This window comes from Pseudophryne corroboree, chromosome 1 (genome assembly GCF_028390025.1).
Source record: "Pseudophryne corroboree isolate aPseCor3 chromosome 1, aPseCor3.hap2, whole genome shotgun sequence".
Lineage (NCBI taxonomy): Eukaryota > Metazoa > Chordata > Amphibia > Anura > Myobatrachidae > Pseudophryne > Pseudophryne corroboree.
This window is the reverse complement of record NC_086444.1, coordinates 1,140,550,650-1,140,573,389: the sequence shown is the minus strand read 5'-3', so window position 1 is coordinate 1,140,573,389 and position 22,740 is coordinate 1,140,550,650. Positions and strand designations below refer to the sequence as shown.

At 50.1% G+C, this 22,740-nt stretch overlaps 1 protein-coding gene across 1 annotated transcript in view; it reads right to left on the bottom strand.

Annotated features, from left to right (window-relative positions):
• The window catches only part of CPZ (carboxypeptidase Z), a 159,992-nt gene that overhangs the window by 88,146 nt on the left and 49,106 nt on the right, over positions 1-22,740 (bottom strand). Inside the window, exons 3-4 of the mRNA XM_063924203.1 lie at positions 13,346-13,720; positions 7,740-7,955 (exon numbers count right to left, since the gene is read on the bottom strand). Coding sequence (XP_063780273.1) covers positions 7,740-7,955; positions 13,346-13,720 — 591 coding nt within the window. The remainder of the gene's footprint in view (positions 1-7,739; positions 7,956-13,345; positions 13,721-22,740) is intronic.

Below are 22,740 nucleotides of genomic sequence, written 5' to 3'. Positions count from 1 at the left end.
CAACTCTCAGACATCACTGCTGCAGTAGCGCCAAACAGCCCCTCTCATTGTGCCAGGTCCCGTGAGACTCTGCAAGCGGCGGGCATATTTTCTGCCGAAAATACATCGTAGTCGCAAAGCATGTGACTAGCACGCATGAGGAAACTGTGCTGATTAATATAATAGGTGACACCTGTATATCTGTGTGAGACTGAGTCTCCGACTCTGTATACGAAGTGCTACAATGTAGCAGCAGCAGCAGCTTACTTCCACAAGTTCCTTTGTGCTCCTTATACAGACTTAGACACACACAATATACAAGTGTCACATATCAAATTATTCAGAACAGTCTCCTTGTGCGCCCTAGTTGCGATTAAGACGCATGTTCTGCATTTTGAGGATGGATGTATGAGGACACATCTGTAAAACAAACAAGCCTGGTATATCACCCTTTACTTTTGATGCTTTAGATCTATTGGTAAATCTGCCGATGATCAATGGAGGAGGGCGAATCAGCAACAGGCGAAAATTAGATGTTGTTTTGTGGTCCATAGATATTTAAAGGCAATTCGGTCATTATAATAGGTGCGTTAGGGTTTCTTGGTCTTTAAAGAGCATTTCTGTTCTTTACCTGGCTTTAGTGATGGTTCAGATATGGTGGAAACTGGGGGGGGGGGTAAATTTATTAAGATGGGAGTTCTATTTAAGATGATATGTTGCCCATAGCAACTAATCAGATTCCAGGTATTATCTTCTAGAAGGTGCTAGATAAATGAGAAGTAGAATCTGATTGGTTGCTATGGGCAACATCTCATCTTAAATAGAACTCCCATCTTAGCAAATTTACCCCGAGTCCTTGATGTGTACTTTTAGCACATGCGGCGGCATTTAATGGAGTCCAAGACCGTCGGAGGTGCGGGATCCTGGTCGATCTCATAGGAAATCATGCCTTGTAAGTGACTGTTCCTTTTAAAAAAATTCAGAGATCGGCCAGCATCCCGCACAGCCGCCGAAGTCGGCCTCCATTACATCCCGCCGATGCTTTTCCATCAGTGTAACTTCAAACTAGAGATGAGCGGGTTCGGATTTACTCCGTTCTTTACGCCAGAATTATCGCCATTTCTTATTTTCTGGATTTTTCTTATTGCCTAACCAAAACACGTGACGTCCGATAGCCAGTAAGGAGATTCGGGTAAATCCGAGTAAAACCGAACCCGCTCATCTCTACTTCAAACACACATAATAAAGAAAGTAACAGTGTCCCCTCACTCTCTGGGTTAATAGATGAAGTACATGAGGATGAACTAAGCAATATTAAGGAGGAGATATATCAAGCCTCAAAAAGAGAGAGATACAGTACAAACAATTCGCTTCTGTCATTTGCTTATTACAGCACGTAAAAATGACAGAGGCTGATTGATTGGATTGACCTCTCTCCAAGGTTTGATACATCTCCCCCTATATGAGAAAAAATAAGATTTTAAACCTACCGGTAAATCTTTTTCTCCTAGTCCGTAGAGGATGCTGGGGACTCCGTAAGGACCATGGGGTATAGACGGGCTCCGCAGGAGACATGGGCACTATAAAGAACTTTTAGTATGGGTGTGCACTGGCTCCTCCCTCTATGCCCCTCCTCCAGAGCTCAATTAGAGAACTGTGCCCAGAGGAAATGGACAATATGAGGAAAGGATTTTGTTAATCTAATGGCAAGATTCATACCAGCCCACACCAATCATACCCTATAACCTGGAATATACGCAACAAGTTAACAGTATGAACAAAAAACATTATCAGTCAATGACCGATTCCAACTGTAACATAACTCTTATGTAAGCAACAACTATATACAAGTCTTGCAGATTTAGTCCGCACTGGGACGGGCGCCCAGCATCCTCTACGGACTAGGAGAAAAAGATCTACCGGTAGGTTTAAAATCTTATTTTCTCTTACGTCCTAGAGAATGCTGGGGACTCCGTAAGGACCATGGGGTTTATACCAAAGCTCCCAACCGGGCGGGAGAGTGCGGATGACTCTGCAGCACCGACTGAGCAAACGCGAGGTCCTCATCAGCCAGGGTATCAAACTTGTAGAATTTTGCAAAAGTGTTTGAACCCGACCAAGTAGCTGCTCGGCAAAGCTGTAATGCCGAGACGCCTCGGGCAGCCGCCCAAGAAGAGCCCACCTTCCTAGTGGAATGGGCCTTTACCGAATTTGGTAACAGCAATCCAGCCGTAGAATGAACCTGATGAATCTAGTTACAGATCCAGCGAGCAATAGTCTGCTTAGAAGCAGGAGCGCCGACCTTGTTGGCTGCATACAGGACAAACAGAACCTCTGTTTTCCTAACCCTAGCCGTCATGGCTACATAAATATTTAAGGGCCTGACTACATCCAGGGACTTGGAGTCCTCCAAGTCCCCCGTACCCAAAGGCACCACAATAGGTTGGTTCATGCGAAAAGACGAAACCACCTTAGGTAGAAATTGAGGACGAGTCCTCCATTCCGCTCTATCCACCTGGAAAATCAGATAGCTCTTATGAGACAAAGCCGCCAATTTGGACACCCTCCTTTCAGATGCCAAGGCCAATAACAGGACCACTTTCCAAGTGAGAAATTTCAATTCAACTGTTTGAAAAGGCTCAAACCAGTGCGATTTAAGGAACTGTAACACTACGTTAAGGTCCCATGCTGCCACCGGGGGCACAAAAGGAGGCTGGATATGTAGCACTCCCCTTACAAAAGCTTGAACTTCTGGGAGAGAAGCCAATTCCTTCTGGAAGAATATAGACAGGGCCGAAATCTGTACCTTAATGGAGCCTACCTTTAGGCCCATATCCACTTCAGTCTGCAGAAAGTGGAGAAAACGGCCCAAGTGGAAACCTTCCGTAGGAGCATTCCTGGCTTCACGCCAAGATACAAACTTTCTCCAGATACGGTGATAATGTTTCGCCGTCACTTCCTTCCTAGCCTTTATCAGAGTAGGGATGACTTCTTCCGGAATATCCTTCTCTGCTAGGATTCTGTGTTCATCCGCCATGCCGTCAAACGTAAACGCGGTAAGTCTTGGAACACGCAGGGCCCCTGCTGCAACAGGTCCTCTCTGAGAGGAAGAGGCCACGGATCTTTTGTGGGCATCCCCTGAAGATCTGAATACCAGGCCCTTCGAGGCCAATCTGGAACAATGAGTATTGTCTGCACTCTTGTTTGTCTTATGATTCTCAATATTTTTGAGATGAGAGGCAGAGGAGGGAACACATAGACCGACTGAAACACCCATGGTGTCACCAGGGCGTCCACCGCTACTGCCTGATGGTCCCTTGACCTGGCGCAATACCTCCAAAGCTTCTTGTTGAGGCGTGATGCCATCATGACTATTTGAGGAAGCTCCCAACGACTTGTTATCTCTGCAAAGACTTCTTGATGAAGTCCTCACTCTCCTGGATGGAGATTGTGTCTGCTGAGGAAGACTGCTTCCCAGTTGTCCACTCCCGGAATGAATATCGCTGACAGAGCGCTTACGTGATTTTCTGCCCACCGCAGAATCCTGGTGGCTTCCACCATTGCCACTGTGCTCTTTGTACTGCCTTGGCAGTTGACATGAGCCACAGCTGTGACGTTGTCAGATTGAATCAGAACCGGTAGGTCGCGAAGAAGATTCTCCGCTTGTCGTAGGCCGTTGTAAACGGCCCTTAATTCCAGTATGTAGATGTGTAGGCAAGCCTCCTGGCTTGACCACCGTCCCTGAAAATTCCTTCCTTGTGTGACTGCTCCCTATCCTCGGAGGCTCGCGTCCATGGTCACCAGTCCTGAATGCCGAACCTGCGACCTTCTAGAAGATGAGCACTCTTCAGCCACCACAGGAGAGACACTCTGGCCCTGGGGGACAGGGTTATCTTTTGATGTATTGGAAGGTGAGACCCGGACCACTTGTCCAGAAGGTCCCACTGAAAAGTCCTCGCCTGAAACCTGCCGAAGGGGATGGCCTCGTACGTCGCCACCATTTTCTCCAGTACTCGAGTGCATTAATGGACTGACACTCTTTTTTGTTTTAACAGGTCTCTGACCATGTTCTGGAGTTCCTGGGCTTTTTCCATTGGGAGAAAAACCCTCTTCTGTTCTGTGTCCAGAATCATGCCTAAGAAAGACAGCCGAGTTGTTGAAACCTACTGTGACTTTGGTAGATTTAGAATCCAGCCATGTTGCTGCAGCACTCTCAGGGAGAACGACACGCTTTTCTGCAACTGTTCCTTTGATCTCGCTTTTATCAAGAGATCGTCCAAGTATGCGATACTTGTGACTCCTTGCCTGCGCAGGAGTACCATCACTTCCGCCATTACCTTGGTGAAAACCCTTGGGGCCGTGGAAAGCCCAAACGGCAACATCTGAAATTGGAAATGACAGGCCTGTACAGAGAATCTCAGGTACGCTTGATGAGGAGGATAAATGGGGACATGAAGGTATGCATCCTTTATGTCTAGTGACACCATAAAATCCCCCCCTTTCAGGCTGTAGATCACTGCCCTGAGCGATTCCATCTTGAACTTGAACCTTTTTAAGTACAGGTTCAGGGATTTTAAGTTGAGAATGGGTCTGACCGAGCCGTCCGGTTTCGGTTGCCCCAAATAGGGTTGAATTGTACCCTTTTCCCTGTTGCATTAACGGAACCCTAATAATCACTTGCTGTAGACACAGTTTTCGAATTGCAGCCCACGTTATCTCCCTCTCTGGGGTATACGCCGGTAAAGCCGATTTGAAGAATCGGCGGGGAGGCACGTCTTTGAATTCCAGCTTGTAACCTTGGGACACAATTACCATCGCCCAAGGATCCACATCCGACTGAACCCAGACGTGGCTGAAGAGTCGAAGGCGTGCCGCCCACTGGAGCGGACTCCCTCAGTGGAGCCCCAGCGTCATGCGCTGGATTTAGTAGAAGCCGGGGAGGACTTCTGTTCCTGGGAACTGGCCGTAGCAGGCATTCTTTTTCCCTCTACCCTTACCTCTGGCGAGGAAGGAAGAGCCCCGACCTCTTCTGGACTTATGCGACCGAGAGGACTGCATCTGATACTGCGGCTTTTTCTTTTGCTGTGGGGGGACATAAGGCAAAAAAAAGGTAGATTTACCCGCGGTAGCTGTTGAAACCAGGTCCGCGAGACCTTCCCCAATTAAAAGCTCACCCTTGTAAGGCAAAATTTCCATATGCCTATTTGAGTCGGCATTAACCGTCCATTGGCGAGTCCACAGCATATATATAAGACTGGAGCATATATATAAGACTGCGTCTCTGATGTGACCTAAGGTCAATAAAATGGTATCCCTATCTAGGGTATCAACATCAGCTGACAAGGTATCTGTCCAAGCTGCTACCGCGCTACAAACGCAAGCCGATGCTATTGCCAGCCTGAGCAAAAGCCCCCGTATGTGTATAAATTGATTTTAAGGTAGTTTCATGCCTGCAATCCGCAGGACCTTTTAGCGTCGCCGTGTCCGGGGATGGTAGGGCCACCTTTTTGGACAAGCGTGTTAAGGCCTTGTCGACCGTGGGTGATGATTCCCACCGTAACCTGTCCTTTGAGGGGAAACGATACGCCATAATAATTCTTTTGGGAATCTGCAGTTTTTTGTCTGGAGTTTCCCAAGCTTTTTCAACGAATGCGTTTATCATAAGATGGGGGAAATGTTACCTCAGGTTTCTTTACCTTAAACCTGTGTACCCTCGTGTCAGGGATAGAGGGGTCATCTGTGATATGCAAAACATCTTTTATTGCAATAATCAAATAATGCATACTTTTTGCCACCCTTGGGTGTAACCTTGCATTGTCATAGTCGACACTGGAGTCAGAATCCGTGTCGGTATCAGTGTCTACTATTTGGGACAGGGGACGTTTTTGAGACCCAGAAGGGCCCTGTGACACAGACAAATCCTTTGACTCTGCTTTGTCCAATCTCTTATGTAATAAATTTACATTTGCATTTAAACATTCCACATGTCCAACCAATCAGGTGTCGGCGTTGCCGACGGAGACACCACAATCATCTGCTCCACCTCCTCCTTAGATGAGCCTTCTGCTTCAGACATGCCGACACACACGTACCGACACAACCCCACACACACAGGGATATTTATATGGAGACAGATCCCCAATAAGGCCCTTTGGAGAGACAGAGAGAGAGTATGCCAGCACACACCCAGCGCCACGGACACCGGAAATAGAATTCTCAGATAAAACAGCGCTTTTATATAATTACATATATAATACACTCACTGTTGCTAATAAGTGCCCCCCCCCCCCTCTGTTTTGCCCTGTGTCTTCAGCAGGGGAGAGTCCGGGGAGCCAGCTCCATGCTGTGGAGAAAATGGAGCTTTCCGTGCTGAGGGACCAAGCTCCGCCCCCTCACCAGCGGGCTTCGGTCCCGCTCATTTTTACAATACTGGCGGGGGTTATGATATATATTGCCTCTGTAGCCTATATATGAATGTTTGCCAGCCCTAGAGGTTTATTGCTGCCCAGGGCGCCCCCCTTGCGCCCTGCACCCGTCAATGCCCTGTATTTTGTGTGTGGGAGCAAGATCTGAAGTCTTCTGCCGCCTTGAAGTCTTCTTTTCTTCTTATACTCACCCGGCTTCTATCTTCCGGCTCTGCGAGGAGGACGGCGGCGCGGCTCTGGGACGAACTGCAGGGTGAGACCTGCGTTCCGACTCCCTCTGGAGCTAATGGTGTCCAGTAGCTTAAGATGGTATCCGTTCACACGGTCGACATTGGCATGGTTGACATGGACACATGGTCGACACATTAAAATGGTCGACACATGAAAGGTCGACATGAGTTTTTTTACTTTTTTCTTTTGGGGAACTTTTCCATACTTTACAATCCACGTGGACTACGATTGGAACGGTAATCTGTGCCGAGCGAAGCGGTAGCGGAGCGAAGGCAGCATGCCCGAAGCATGGCAAGCGAAGCGAGCCATGCGAGGGGACACGGTGCACTTTACGCAAAAAACTACACCAAAAAAGTAAAAAAAATGCATGTCGACCTTTTCATGTGTCGACCATTTTCATGTGTCGACCATGTGTCCATGTCGACCAATAGTGGTCGACCTAATGACTGTCGACCATAACATGGTCGACCATTCATACCGGAACCGCTTAAGAAGCAGAGCCTATCACTTAAGTAGGTCTGCTTCTCTCTCCTCAGTCCCACGATGCAGGGAGCCTGTTGCCAGCAGTGCTCCCTGAAAATAAAAAACCTAACAAAATTATTTTTCAGAGAAACTCTGGAGAGCTCCCCTGTAATGCACCCTATCTCCTCTGGGCACAAGATCTAACTGAGGTCTGGAGGAGGGGCATAGAGGGAGGAGCCAGTGCACACCCATACTAAAAGTTCTTTATAGTGCCCATGTCTCCTGCGGAGCCTGTCTATACCCCATGGTCCTTACGGAGTCCCCAGCATTCTCTAGGACGTAAGAGAAACAGAAAATATGAGATTAACGATTACATTTTACACTATATATTTGTGACTTATTTCTCCAGAATGTGGGCATGCATGAAGGCAACGTGTAGTCTAATAAAGCAGGCACAGATAGAGATATGCAGGAAGCAAGGCTTACTGTATTAGTGTCTTTTTATAATATAACAGCACAGCATGCCTACCAGCATTCACTAGTGATAGGATCGGAACCGGGGAGTGGCACAAAGTTTACTGCACTTTCATAACTGCCCTCTTTGTACCAAAGTCCTTCTAATAAATAGAAGTGGATACTCACGCTGCTCATGGTACCCAGGCTTGGTTGAAAACTCAACAACAAGAAGTTCTTTTCCTTCAAAGCTCCGCCCGATGCTGTAGGTCTTAGCTATGTGCGAGCATTTGCCTGCGGTTTTCTTCAATACACCGACCATCTGCGTGTAGCTGTGGTGAGTGAAGTGGATGAAGGTAGATACCGCTGGCGGAAGCTGGTCTTCTGCGGTTATCTCTACATTAACTGTGAATAAAAAAATAAAAACCATGTCCAGACACTGAATATCACATTCTCCTTTTCCAAACATCACAAGTCGTCTGGGAATCCCTCCACTTGTATAATATAACTTATCCTGCAGCCTTTATAAGGCCATGGACTTCTGTGACAGCTATCTTTTGGTCTAACTGTAGGTGGTGCAGTATACCAGCACAGTGGCACAGTGATTAGCATTGCTGCCCCACATTATTGGAATCATGAACAATTCCTGACCAGAAAATGATCCAGTGAAGCTTACAGTCTATATTCCCTATCACATGTACAGTTACACACTTACACGCTAGCGTTAATTTTGTTGGGAAACAATTAACCTACAAGTATATTTTTGGATTGTGGGAGGAAACCAGGAGCGCCCGGAGGAAATCTACGCAAGCACAGGGAGAATATACAAACTCCACACAGTTTCTGCCATGGTGGGATTTAAACCCATGAAGCAGTAATACTAACCATTACGCAATCTGTGCTGTCCCAAATAGGGATTGATGTGTCAAAGCAGTGAAAGCAGAGAAGTGAATCAGTGAATAAGTTGTCATTGCAACCAATCAGCATCTACCTATAATATATAGAATGTACTAGACAAATGCTACCTCTAAGGTGATTGTTTTCTATGGGCAACTTCTCCACTGATCCATGTCTCCACTCTTTTCACTGCTCGATACATCAATCCCATAATCACCTCAAGGACTCCTCACAGAATCACAAGTGAAGTAATTAGCTCCACCTGTGGATCTTATAAAATGTGACAGTGAGTAATACAGCGGTGCAAGTGGGCGGGTACGGGTGGGTACGGCGTACCCTTAAGAATTTAGCCATGGGTATGTCGTACCCACCGCCGCCGGGCCGCCGCTCCCTCCCTCCACTGCTGCTCACCGCGCCGCTGCTGCTTCTGTGAAGGAGAGCACAGCATGCGCCTCTCCTGCCCCTCAGTGTCTACCTTCAATTCGGCGCCGGCCCGTGAGACAATCAGAGCTCGCAAATCGGCAGCCAAAGCTCCTGATTGGCTGCCGGACTGCAAGCTTTGATTGGCTAATGGATAATTGAAGGTAGACACCCGCACTGCCTCCGGAGACTGAGGGGCAGGAGAGGCGCTCTCCTCCCATAACACACAGGACAGCAGGAGCGTGGTAATCATCAAGGGAAGGGGGGGGGGGGGTGAGGACATGTGTATCTGGCACTGGGGGCATCTCTTTATCTGGCACTGGGGGGTATTTCTGTATCTGGCACTGGGGGCATCTCTGTATCTGGCACTGTGAGTACATGTGTATCTGGCACTGTGGGCATTTCTGTATCTGGCACTGGGGGCATATCTGGCACTGTGAGTACATGTGTATCTGGCACTGTGGGCATTTCTGTATCTGGCACTGGGGGCATATCTGCTGGACTGCACACCCAAATTTTAAACATAATAAGAGGTGCTACCATGCTGAGATTTGTAGTGCCAGACCAAAAATAGAAAAAATGTAGGTGCACTCTCTAGATGAGCAGTGGCCAACCCGCGTCTCTCGAGCCACATGCGGCTCTTTCTTCCTCTGCACTCCGCATGTGGCTTGGTCAGCTAACGCGGCCCGCCTCCCACTGCCTGACAGCCCGGCACACTTGTTTCTAATGACGCCGGCCCATGAGCCAATCAGAGCTCGCAGACAGGCAGCTAAAGCTCCTGACTGGCTGCCGGGCCGAAAGCTTTGATTGGCTCACGGACTGGCGCCTAATTGGAGCTAGACACCACCGCCGGAGACTGAGGGACATGAGAGGTGCACGCTGCGCTCTCCTCCCCGCCCTCAAGAACAGCAGCAGCGCGGTGAGCAGCACTTGGGAGGGGGGCACTGTGGGGACAGGTGTATCTGGCACTGGGGGCATATATGTATCTGGCACTGTGGAGACATTTGTATCTGGCACTGTCGGCATATCTGGCACGGTGAGGACATGTATATCTGGCACTGGGGGCATATTTGGCACTGTGGGGACATGTGTATCTGGCACTGGGGACATGTGTATCTGGCACTGTGGGGGGACATGTGTATCTGGCACTATGGGGACACGTGTATCTGGCACTGTGGGGGCATATATGTATCTGGCACTTTGGGTCACATGTGTACCTGGCACTGTAGGGCATGTGTGTATCTGGCACTGTGTGGCATATGTGTACCGGGCATTGTAGGGCATATGGGTATCTGGCACTGTGGGGGCATGTGTATCTGTCACTGGGGGCATATATGTATCCGGCACTGTGGGGACATATGTGTATCTGGCACTGTGGGGGCATATGTGTATCTGGCACTGTGGGGGCATATTTGTATGTGGCACTGTGGAGGCACCCAGTTTTTGGCGTTGCATATGTATGTTGCACTGTACTGGGGCATTATATGTATGTGGCAACGTACAACATGACTAAAAATTAGGTTAGGGCACAAGATCATACTCCTACAAATGTCATACCGAAAGATTGGACACCCCTGCTCTAGATACTAAGAACACTGGCAGTCAGAACAACTATAATAAACTGTAATTTAAGATGGAGTAAAATTGAGGTTCTAGGCATAATTTCTGGCCAAAAAAATAGAAGTTTAAGTATTAAAAGGTGTTACATTAATAAGAAGTAGCAGCTCAGTGCTAGAAGTGTTACATAGGTGAGAAGTACTAATTGCTACTTCTTACCTATGTAACACTTTTAGCACTGAGTTTATTATAATAGTTCTGATTGCCAGAATTCTTAGTGTTTATAGTGTGCACCTGCATTTTATTTTTTCTGTATAAAAAATATATATAAGTGTATAAGACTATAAGTATAATAAATGTAAAGGAAGATATTTGTTTAACGCAACATATTACAACATGTAAATGTAATTCATTTCACTTTGCACTGGAGGTGGCATTAGGGCTAAAAATCCCTTGTGCAAGCCCTGTCCCCAAACAGGTGACATTATAAAGCTCAGGGGTAGCTTCACAGGCTTTAGGGAGCAGCTCAAAGCACATTGCAAGCTGAATGCAAGTGCTATGGGGCAACAACGGTGCCACACTGTGAGCCTTGCAACCTAGACGGGACACCGCTCGTGAACTCCCAGTTTATGGCCCTGGGTTACAACATCCAATGGATATCACATAAGCCACTGAAGCATACTTGATGGCATCTTGTAAGGGGAAGGCCCGGGTGGGAGATGTGGGAAGTATTGTGCAGTAAAACACGTCACTGCAGCCTGGCCTCTTGCTACTCTATGCCACAATTTGCGGCATTGGGAGTGGAGCTACGATATGATTCACTGTGATATCGGGAAAGCGGTTCCATTCTCCTGTGAGTCTGCTTGAGCTCCCTGAAACTGAGATTGCAAGTATTCATGTAAGCATTATAATTGCCCATGGGGAATGCAGAACACAGCAAAGAACAGGCAGTTGCTGGCAACACACAGTATTACTAGATGCGTAGCCATGTGGAGTAGTTTTGGCCAGAAGGTTAGAGCGCTGATATGGCTGAATGAACATTGTATTTCAGACTATCCTTACAGTGCTCACTGCAAATGCTGAACAAACAAAACATGTAGCAATCTGCATCCAGGTGTACGGATAGTCAGGTCCTGTGAATACAAGCCCTAATAAATACCATTACCTATCACAGCTGTTATTTTATTGGAGAGCGGAATAACTGCAGTAAGGGTCCTTCCAGGAAAAAGATCCTAAACAACATTTATTATTTCCTGTTGTGTAACATCACAATGTCAAGAGAATTCCTGATATACAATAACAACGTTTCCGTAATAAATTCTCATTTCCAGGTCTAGACACTGTTCTATGCACTCTGGGTACATTCCAAGAGCTAGGGTGTGATAAGCGCTTTCACAGAACCATTTCTCACTTCTCACTCTAATGTTTTATACTGTCCAGGAAAAAATATGTGAAGATGGAAATTCTGTAGGGAGCAGAAGGATCTCTCCTCCACACTGAAGGATTCCACGTTCTCTTTTCACTAGTTCCTCAGATGGAGGGGACACTTCTCCTGCAGGGCTAAGTTAGTTATAAGGACTATATTTATTTTGAAGTTTTGTTGCTAAGATGCTGAATTAATCAACGAGTCATTAAAAAAAAAAAAAAAAGCTTTTGCCGTAGATTCCAACCACAGTTAAGGCCCATACACACTGGGTGATTTTGAGCTGAAAGCAGTTCACTTTTTATGTGTTGAGCTGCTTTCAGCTGAAAACCGCCCAGTGTGTATGCCCCGGCGATGAGCGCTGATGTGCGCTCCCGCTTCATCGCTGGTGGCCGCTGTTCATCTGCTGGTATTACCAGCAGATGAACGGCGGGGTGGACGGCTTTCCATAGCGTCTTGCTATGGAAAGCCACTCACCCACGCTGACATTGCTGGGCAGGGGGGGGAAGCGCTCAGTGTGTATGCACCTTAACAGTTCTTACCAAAAGCATGTCACTAACCTTATCTGACCACTTGGTAATTCTGGAGTATAATCAGCCGACTGTGCGTGCATGACAGTCGCACTGTGTATGCACCAAGGTACCCTAGTGAGCAGTGAGGATTTCTTCACTAAGTGACTGACAGTCAGGGACCGTTTCAGTCATGGGGAGCGGTGGCAAAAATGCAAGCCTGTGGCGACCCAGGGGGTGTCTCAGCCTACAACTGGGATCCCGTATGCAGAAAACCTGGTGCCAGCATCGCAGATCCCACGGTCATTCTGTACGACCATAAAATAACTCAGATGGATGATTATGGAAGGATCTGGACCACCTTGTGTAAACCTGGTGCATATATTACTGATCTCTCCTGGTGTAAACCAAGCGCATATGTTACTGTTCTCGCCGGGTGTAAACCTGGCACATATGTTACGGTTCTCTCCTGGTGTAAACCTGGCGCATATGTTACTGTTCTCTCCTGATGTAAACCAAGCGCATATGTTACTGTTCTCTCCTGGTGTAAACCAAGCGCATATGTTACTGTTCTCTCCTGGTGTAAACCTGGCGCATATGTTACTGTTCTCTCTGGGTGTAAACCTGGTGCAAATGTTACTGTTCTCTCCTGGTGTAAACCAGGAACATATTTTACTGTTTTCAACAGGCACATATGTTACTGTTCTCTCCTGGTGTAAACCTGGCGTATGTTACTGTTCTCGCCTGGCGCATATGTTACTGTTCTCTTCTGGTGTAAACCTGGTGCATGTCACTGTTTTCTACTGGTGAAAACCTGGTGGATGCTTCTTTTCTCTCCTGGCATAAACCTGGCATATGTTACTGTTCTCTCCTGGCGTAAAACTGGAATATGTTACTGTTCTCTCATGGCGTAAACCTGGCATAGGTTACTGTTTCCACATGGGGGGAGGGGGGTCTCCCAACTAGGAAGAAACAAATGTTTAGTTTACCTCTTAGTTTCTCCAAGGGATCATGACAGCCTTCTTCTTCTCCAGCAAAGAAACGGTCGCAGTCCAAGAAATAAGGCCATGCCATGTCAATTGCATCGAAGGCAGGAAGGCAAGTTTTCTTCAAAGCGTCACAAACCTTTCTGCAGGGTTTAATGATCTTGTTCTTCTCACACCGTGGGGCGAGAATGGAGCACCCTACAAGTCTGATATCAGGATTGCACTCGCCTTGGAGCAAGTTGTCTATAACACTTAGGAGAATGTATTCGGCACTAAACTCTGTGTCCCCTCTTGATTGATGGTTTAATGCATTTGGAAACATTATTTTGCTGTAGGGTAAATCATCGCAATATCCCAGGGAATTATCACTGCATGTTCCTAAGACAGATAGATAAATTATTTTTAAAAAAATTCTGCCCACGTACAACAGATCACAAAATGTTATTGAGCTAAAAAAACAAACAGCACATTAAGTACTACAGTATGGGTTCACTACGATCTGCCGGCGGCCGGCCTCCCGGCGACCAGCATACCGGCGCCGGGAGGACGGCCTACCGACAGTGTGGCGAGCGCAAATGAGCCCCTTGCGGGCTCGCTGCGCTCGCCACGCTACGGCACACTATTTTATTCTCCCTTCAGGGGGGTCGTGGACCCCCACGAGGGAGAATAAGTGTCGGTATGCCGGCTGTCGGGCTCCCGGCACCGGTATGCTGGTCGCCGGGAGCCCGACCGCCGGCATACTGAAGACCACCCCTACAGTATGTCTAATCACGTCTAGTGCATAGTGATAGACCTTTTATCATTTAGTTTGACGTGGTCAAATAAATGTCAACGTTTCATATTCTTGTAGTCTCTTTGTCCAACTTCTAGTCTAATTCTACTTTTTCTAATATTTCTATACTATTCAATTAAAGAGACTTGAAATATGATACAATCTCACTGGTTACAAGACCATGGCAGGGATGTAAAGAAGTCCTAGTTCGGCGGCCATGTGGGATCCATCCCACACGGCCACCGAACTTGGACTTCATTACACACCTGCCCATGAGCATGTTTATGGTAGTTGCACCACTTAACGCCAATTCAAATTTGTGATTGAAGAATATATTTGATTGAGGCAGACCGTTCATTTTAGAAGAATTTGATTTTGGAACAGTATTTAAAATAGGATTTTAATACCTACCGGTAAATCCTTTTCTCTCGTAGTCCATAAGGCATATTGGGGGAATCTAGTACGATGGGGTATAGACTGGGTCCAAAGGAGCCAGTGCACTTTAAATTTCTTCAATTGGGTGTGCTGGCTCCTCCCCTCTATGCCCCCTCCCACAGGCAGTTATAAGTAAAAATGTGCCCGAAGGAGAAAGCACATATATGAGAAGGAACATGATAACAGAAAAAGGTGGTGAGATTTACACACCAGCACACCACTAACATACAACAACCAGCAACGGCTGGTAACAACAACAGCAATAGCTGAACAGGTAATTATAGAACAAGAACCTGCAGAAAAGACTGAGGCGGGCGCCCAATGGGGGTAATTCCAAGTTGATCGCAGCAGGAAATTTTTTAGCAGTTGGGCAAAACCATGTGCACTGCAGGGGGGGGGCAGATATAACATGTGCAGAGAGAGATAGGTTTGGGTGTGGTGAGTTCAATCTGCAATCTAAATTGCAGTGTAAAAATAAAGCAGCCAGTATTTACCCTGCACAGAAACAAAAGGAGAGAGAATTGACTACATAGGAAAGGAATGAGTTAAACATCTTGTGAGGGGTGGACCTAGTTGTGAGGAAAGTACAGCCTTTGGAAAAGGGGAGGGTTAATATATATAGGGAAGGCTGGGCCATTTTGCCTCTCTTGTTGGTGAATTGCCTTTGTGAGTGGGTGAGTGCTGCATAGCAGAGTCTCCCCCATCTTTTATTGCAATTTCGCTTCCTGCATTCCCATTTTGAAGCCTTCATCATGGCTTCCCGCCCTCGTCGTTCCGCCGGGACCCCAGCTCGGTACCGCGTGTCTGGCGGTGGGGCTGGACCCGTGGACGAGGTGGCTGGCCTGGGGGACGGGGCCCCGTCCCCTGGGGCCTCCACAGGCTTGGAAAGATACTCGGGCCGGCGGACCCAGTCAGCCTTGCCGCTTGAGGCCAGGGCGGCTTTGCCGGCCGGGCGCGGGCGGCAGGGTAGGCCAGAGGTCCTGTCAGGTCGCCCGGAGGTGGTAGGGCAGCAGCCCTCACCTCCGAGCGCAGCGGAGGAAACATCCGTGTCGGGTGCCCGCGGGCGCCCGTCCGTGGAGACGCACTCGGCTCCGAATACTCCCCCCTTGCCGAGGCCGAGTGGAGGTGCCAGGCAGGGGGGGGGGGGGGGGGAAGCCGGGCGGGAGGCGGTGGTTGACCGAGCAAGGCCCGTCGCGGGGCCTCGCCCGGCAGTAGATCAAGGAGTTTCGGCCGGGTGGTCGAGGGCGGGAAGCAGTGGGACGCGCGCGCCTCAGACGTCTCCCCAGCCCTCTCCCCTACAGCCGGAGCCCGGCGAGGGGGGGGGGGGGGAGAAGCAGGGAGCATTTAAGTGACAGCGGGGATGCGCATACAAGAGAGCACTCTCGACGCGGGGCCCTCCCAGTAGGCGGAGGTAGCTCCGGCCTGCAGGGGGTGGGTGCCCGCAGGGAGGAGGGGAGTCATGGCGGCGCTGGCCCCGAAGTGCAGGGGCAGGAGGAGAGAAGTGATGGTGGGAGACCGAGCCGCGGGATCTCAGGGGCGCTGGCGGTTCCCCGCCGGGCCGATCTGGGCGCCGGACAGCGGGGCCCCGTGTGGCACCTTTTGGGCGCCGGGCGGATCGGCGCGGGAACCCGCGGGGGACGGCGCCGCGTTTTGGGGTGGTCCTGACCCTCCCGGAACTCTGGCGTCGGCCCTGGCCACGGTGGTGGCGGCGCTGGGGCCGCTGGCCGCGGCCCCGGAGCTGGCAAACAGTTCCGGCGCGCCGGCGGCGGCTGGCGGTTCCGGGATGCGAGCAATGTCGGCAGCACAGCGGGTTGCTCGCGCCTGCCGGGAGCTAGGAGTGGCCGCGTCGCAACTCCATCAGCAGCCCGGGCGGAACGATTGGGGGCGTTTAGAGGGAACGCCTTCCCCCCGGGGTGCTAGGCGCGCGCCGCGACTGCTGTCTGGGTCCTCTGCTCCTCTTTCTTCTGCAGGTGAGCGCGGAGACGTGGAGATGACGGGGACAGAAGATGAGGATGTCTGTTTCGCCACGCCAGAGGATTCCGGGTCTGAGCAGTCGACGGCATCAGGTGAGGTGGAGCAGTCGGGGTCGGGCTCTTGCACGCGCTCAAGTTCCCACAGCTCTTCCTTTTCCTCTTCTTCTTCTCTGTCGTCGCAAGCGTCCGAAGTCAGTAGTACGACTAGGGCGAAGAAACGCGCGACGAAATTCGCCAAGAGGGCGGCGGGGCAGCAGGAGAGGCGTAAGAGGCGTAGGCGGCTTAGCGAGGACGCTCGCAGGGCCAAGAAGCGACGCGACCTGCCCGGGGTAGTCCGCTGCGAGTACACTGCCGTGATGCGGGGGCTGAGGGACAGCTGCCGTAGGAAGATTCGCAGGGGGGACTACGTCGATGTGTTCGTCTTGACAAAGGACGCGAAGAAGGGCATCGGGGCCGAGGCCTTCCGTACCTTCGACAACTGGCTGGCCGGTTTTTGGGTCTTCGCGGCTTGTTACCTAGAAGATAGGCCGGACGAGCACATGAATATCATTCGATACCTGCATCTCGTACATGATATGCAACGCACATCGTCGGGCACTGAATGGCGTAGGTATGACGAAGAGTTCCGGGAGAAGCAGGACAGGTTACAGGTGATGAACTTTGTGTTCAAGGACGTAGAAGTCTGGCTCAAGGTCACTCGGGCTTTGCAACAGGGTAAGGAGCCCCGGAACGCGGGGGCGGACGGGCACCGCGCAGGGTCGTCCGCCCAAGGGCCCGGCGTGGACGGCGGGTCGGCCAAGCCAGGTAGGTTGGCCGTCCGTACAGGGGGACAGGCCGCCGCAAAAGGAAAATGCTTCGCATTTAACAACGCGGCATGTTCCTTTGGCAAGCAGTGTCGTTTTCGACATGCATGCTTGCAATGTGGCGGTTCCCACCCGGCCTCCTCCTGCTTCATAGGTAGTCGTCAAGGTACCCGGGGTAAGCAAACTTACCCAAGATCGGCCGCGAGCGGGAGCGCTCCGCAGAGCGCCAATGCCAATTAATTTGGATACGATGGGCAAGTGGTTGGATTGGTATCCAAATAGGGCCGACGCGTTATTTTTGTTTTCAGGTTTTCGTTTTGGTTTTCGTTTGCCTGTTGCGAGCGAGGTGTCGGTTAGGGCCCAGCGGAACCTCCAGTCTGCCCGAGCCTTGCCGCTGGTGCTGCAGGAGAAGGTGGATAAAGAGGTCAGGTTGGGCAGGATGGAGGGACCGTTTACCTCACCCCCGGTGGAAGGCTTGGTCATCTCCCCAGTGGGGGTGGTTCCCAAGAAGACTCCAGGCGCTTTTAGGCTTATTCAGCATCTTTCTTACCCGTCGGGGGCGTCGGTCAATGACGCAATACCGCCGGCGCATTGCTCGGTGGTGTATCAGTCGTTTGACAAGGCGTTGGAGATGGTCCGCAGTTACGGGACTGGGGCCCTCATGGCTAAGATTGATGTTGAGTCCGCTTTTCGGTTGCTGCCGTTACATCCGGACTCATTCTGTTTTATGGGTTTTCGGATAGGAGCGGAGTATTTCATCGACAAATGTTTGCCGATGGGATGTTCCGTTTCATGCTTGTTTTTCGAACGGTTTAGCACGTTTCTACATTGGTGCGTGGAGGCTTCGTCAGGGGGTCACGGGGTCGCCCATTACCTCGATGACTTCCTGTGTGCGGGTCCGGCAAATTCATCACGGTGCGGCGACTTGCTGTTCAGCATCCGAGCTCTGTTTTTCCACTTCGGCGTTCCCGTGGCCGAGGATAAAACAGAGGGACCGGCCTCCTGTTTGTCATTTTTGGGGATTGAGATTGACACGGTGGCGGGATCGTGTCGACTGCCTCGGGACAAGGTGGTGAAGCTCCGCGACGCTATTTGCCGGTTCGAGGGGTCGCGTAAAGTCACGCTGCGGCAGGCGCAGTCCTTGCTGGGCATGTTGAACTTTGCTTGTCGGGTAATACCGATGGGCAGGGTTTTTTGCCGGAAGCTAGAAAGGGCGACTGCGGGGTGTGCCAGACCACACCATTTCGTGCGTCTGTCCTCAGAGATTAAGAGGGATTTGGCCGTATGGGCCTCGTTCCTGGAGGACTTCAAAGGGGTGTGTATATGGCAGGCCTCAACGGTCGCCAGCGCTAGGTTGCAGCTGTTCACCGATGCAGCGGGTGCCTCTGGATTCGGTTGCTATCTGGAGGGATCTTGGTGCGCGGCTTCATGGCCGGCGGAATGGCATCGCGAGGGTTTAACTAAGGACCTTTTGCTTCTTGAGCTTTTCCCCATTATGGTGGCGCTAGAGGTCTGGGGCGATCGGCTGGCTCATCGCAGCATCTTGTTTAGATGTGACAATCTGGGCGTGGTGCACGCGATAAATAACCAGAGGGCGAAGTCGCTGGTGGTTCTGCGGGTGCTGGGACAGTTGCTAGTGACGTGCCTACGTAGGAACCTGTGGTTCCGTGCGCAACATGTGCCTGGTCTGGAGAACGGAATTGCCGACGCATTATCACGAGGGCAGTGGGAAAGGTTTTGGTTGTTGGCACCCGAGGCCGACGAGCATGGTTTTTATTGTCTGGCAGGTGATCGGGCCGGACTGGAAGGTCTAGCGTTGCGGTCAGTCGCGCCAACCACGCTGAAGGCTTACGGACAAGCTTGGAGCGAGTGGGAGGAGTTTGTTCGAGGACGAAATCAGCAAGGTAAGAGCGGGCATCGGATGATGCTTTCTTTTATTTGGCAGCTGTATGTTTAGGGTAGGTCCAGAGCGGTGGTATCCCGGTACTTGACTGGTATTTCGTTTTTCAGCAAAATCAAGGGTGTCCCTGACGTGACAAAAAGCGGGATTCTGCTGAAGGCGATGAAAGGATGGGCGCGCGTAGCGCCGACGCCGCCTGACAAGAGGCGGCCCATTGATGCGGCTTTGCTGCCGGCTGTCATCAGGGCAGTTGGAGGTATCGCGTCGTCCATGTTTGAGTCGCTGTTGTTTAGTTTGGCGTTCTCCATGGCTTACCACGGGGCCTTTAGGGTTTCGGAATTGGTAGCGCCTTCTAAGCGAGCAGATTCGCGCATGCTTGTCGGGGACGTGGTGGTGGGTGAGAGGTCCTTGCTTTGCAGATTGCGGCACTCTAAGACGGACCAAGTGGGGAGAGGTCGATGGGTCACCTTGGTTCCGGCACTTGAGGAGAGCATTTGCCCAGTAAGATTGGCAGTGCAATATGAGGCAGTACGGCCCGACAGGAGGGGGTCATGGCTGCTGCATTATGACGGGCTGCCGGTGACGAAATATCAATTTCGTTGGATGCTGGGTCGTTGTCTGGCGAGCTTGGGCCTTCCACCCGCTGCTTTCGGGACACATTCTTTCCGCATCGGGACTGCGACGTCGGCTGCGTCGGCGGGATTTTCCATGGCTGAGATCCAGGCGGTGGGGCGATGGAAGTCGTCAAGTTACAGACGTTCTATTCGTCCCGTCGCATGAGATGTTGGCTTGCGCGTGGTTTTTGTTTAATCATGTTGTTACAGTTCAGTAAGTTCTTGTGTTGTGCGTTTGTTTGTTTTCCCGTTTTTATCCTACTCAGGGATTAGCCACTCGCCGCTGCTGGCATGAGCCGGCAACGGGGGTCTGGAGTTCTTTTGCGATTTTTGCCTGACTTGACGGACTGAATTCTAATCCACAATTCGGCTGATCAGTTCTAATCTAAGTCCCTCAGCAGGTTTTACGCTTTCACCTCCAGCTGAGTTCTTACATGTTTTTTCCATTTTATACCCCCCCTCCCCCCCCCCACCCGTTTAATTTCTTATTTTAATTTAAATTTTCCCATTTGTGTGTTTATGTTCGCTTCAAATTGGCTAGAAGCTTGTGCAGATCGGCTAGGCCGTGACTTCTGCAATAAACTAAAACTAATTTTTTTCTTTTTGGCAGATCCTTCAGGTTAATACATTTAATAAACACTGGTATAGATAATTAGTAACCAATTCTACCCCCTTTTCCTCCTCTTCAGGTTGGTTTGAAGATGACTTGGCTATTTGGGTGGTTGGCCACTCTTATGTGTATTGGGCCGCCAAGTTTCTGGCCTCGGATGGGGCTCAAATGTTTCCTAGGGCTCAAGGAGTTCGTTGGCTTGGTTGGCGAGGGATGATGTGGAAAGACCTGAGGTGTAGACTAGTCAGTCAGGCCAGCAAGCATGGAGTCCCTAGGGTGCTGGTTGTCCATCTAGGTGGCAACGACCTGGGGAAGAGGACATCTTTGGGGTTGCGGTGGGCCATGATACAGGATCTGGCAAGTGTGGCCGCAGCATGGACCAATTGTGTATTGGTCTTCTCCTTGATGGTGCCAAGGTTGAGTTGGCGAGGTGTGGCGGATGGTCGCCTGATCGATGAGGCCAGAAAGAAGGTGAATGGGGCGGTGGCGAAGTGGGTGCTGGCCCACGGAGGCAAAGTAGTTCGCCACCCTAGGATTCGGTTCCGAGACAGTCACCTTTTTCGGCCTGATGGTGTGCATCTATCCAATGAGGGGATGATGTTTTTCCTGGAGGATCTGTTCCTAGTGTTGCAGGAGTTAGGGTGAGGTTATGGTGGCGGTGCGAAGACTCTGGAAAGGAGTCTTTCGCTGTTGGCGGAAAAGAACGGCAGTTTGTTGTTGTATGGTAAGCTGTAGTGATTTACAGTTTGGTGTGGTTTAGGTGCACTCACCTCCATTGACTTATTGGCCGCTCGACCACCCGTCCGGGAGGCAGCGGCAGGGCACCCATCAGGGTGGGTAGTCACTGTGGGGGTTGAGTTGTCACCTATTACCGATTTTGATAGTTTGTAGTTAAAATAGGATGGTTTCGAATTTTAGCTTTTTAAGGTTAGCGTTAGTTTAATAGAGCCGTTCTTTTTTCTGCCACCATATACCGGCTGAATCGGTATCTTAACTAAGTTTTCATTTACAGGTTTGCGATGGTTAGGGTCAAATAAATAGCTAGCAATTTTTCTGCCAAATTCAAGTCTCCGTGTCTTTATTTCTTGTTAGTAGGGGTAACGAATGCTTTACTTCGAATGAGGGGGTCCACCAAATATCACTAGGATGTTTATAACCCACCCAAATCTAACTCTCTCTGCAAATGTTATATCTGCCCCCCCTGCAGTGCACATGGTTTTGCCCAACTGCTAAAAAAATATACTGCTGCGATAAACTTGGAATTACCCCCAATATCCCTTACGGACTACGAGAAAAGGATTTACCAGTAGGTATTAAAATCCCATTTTCTCTAGAATCCATAAGGGATATTGGGGGAATCTAATATGATGGGGACGTCCCAAAGCTTCCAGTACGGGCGGGAATGTGCGGAGACTGCTGCAGCACCGCCTGCCCAAACTGGGTATCCTCTTTGGCCAGGGTATCAAATTTGTAGAACTTCTATCCTCGTAAAAGACCAAGGTGGTCATTCCGAGTTGATCGCAGCCAGCAACTTTTTGCTGCTGCGATCAACTAGTACACGCCTATGGGGGAGTGTATTTTAGCTTAGCAGGGCTGCGATCGCTTGTGCAGCCATGCTAAGCTAAAAAAATGTAAAGCAGAAGTAGACAAGCCCTATACCTACTTACCCTGTGCAACGTTCTCTGCGATGCTGGGGCCGGCTTTGACGTCAGACATCCGCCCTCCGTTCTGCTGGACACGCCTGTGTTTTCTTCACCACTTCAGTAAAACCGTCTCCAACGCTCCGGATCCGCCCAGGTAAGCCTTCTTTCTGTCAATCTTCTTTGCGGTCCGCTCTGCGACCGCTTCCTTCGTTAGACGCGATGTAACGCCGGGCAACGTCGCGCACGCGCATTGCGACCGCTGCGTGCGAACAGGTCGGAATGACCCCCCAAGTACGGACTTTTACACGATAAGGCTCCCAATTCTGAAACACGTCGAGCAGAAGCCAGGGCCAGTAACATCACCGTCTTCCATGTGAGGTACTTATCTTCTACCATCATCAGAGGTTCAAACCAGGAGGACTGTAGAAATGCCAACACTACATCCAAATCCCGGGGTGCCGTAGGTGGCACAAAAGGTGGTTGTGTGTGGAGTACCCCTTGCAAGAATTTCTGAACTTCAGGCAACATTGCCAATTTGTTCTGGAAGAAAATGGAGAGTGCTGAAATCTGGACCTTAATGGAACCCAGACGTAAGCCCTTATCCACACCAGCCTGCAGGAAATGTAGGAAATATCCCAAGTGAAACAC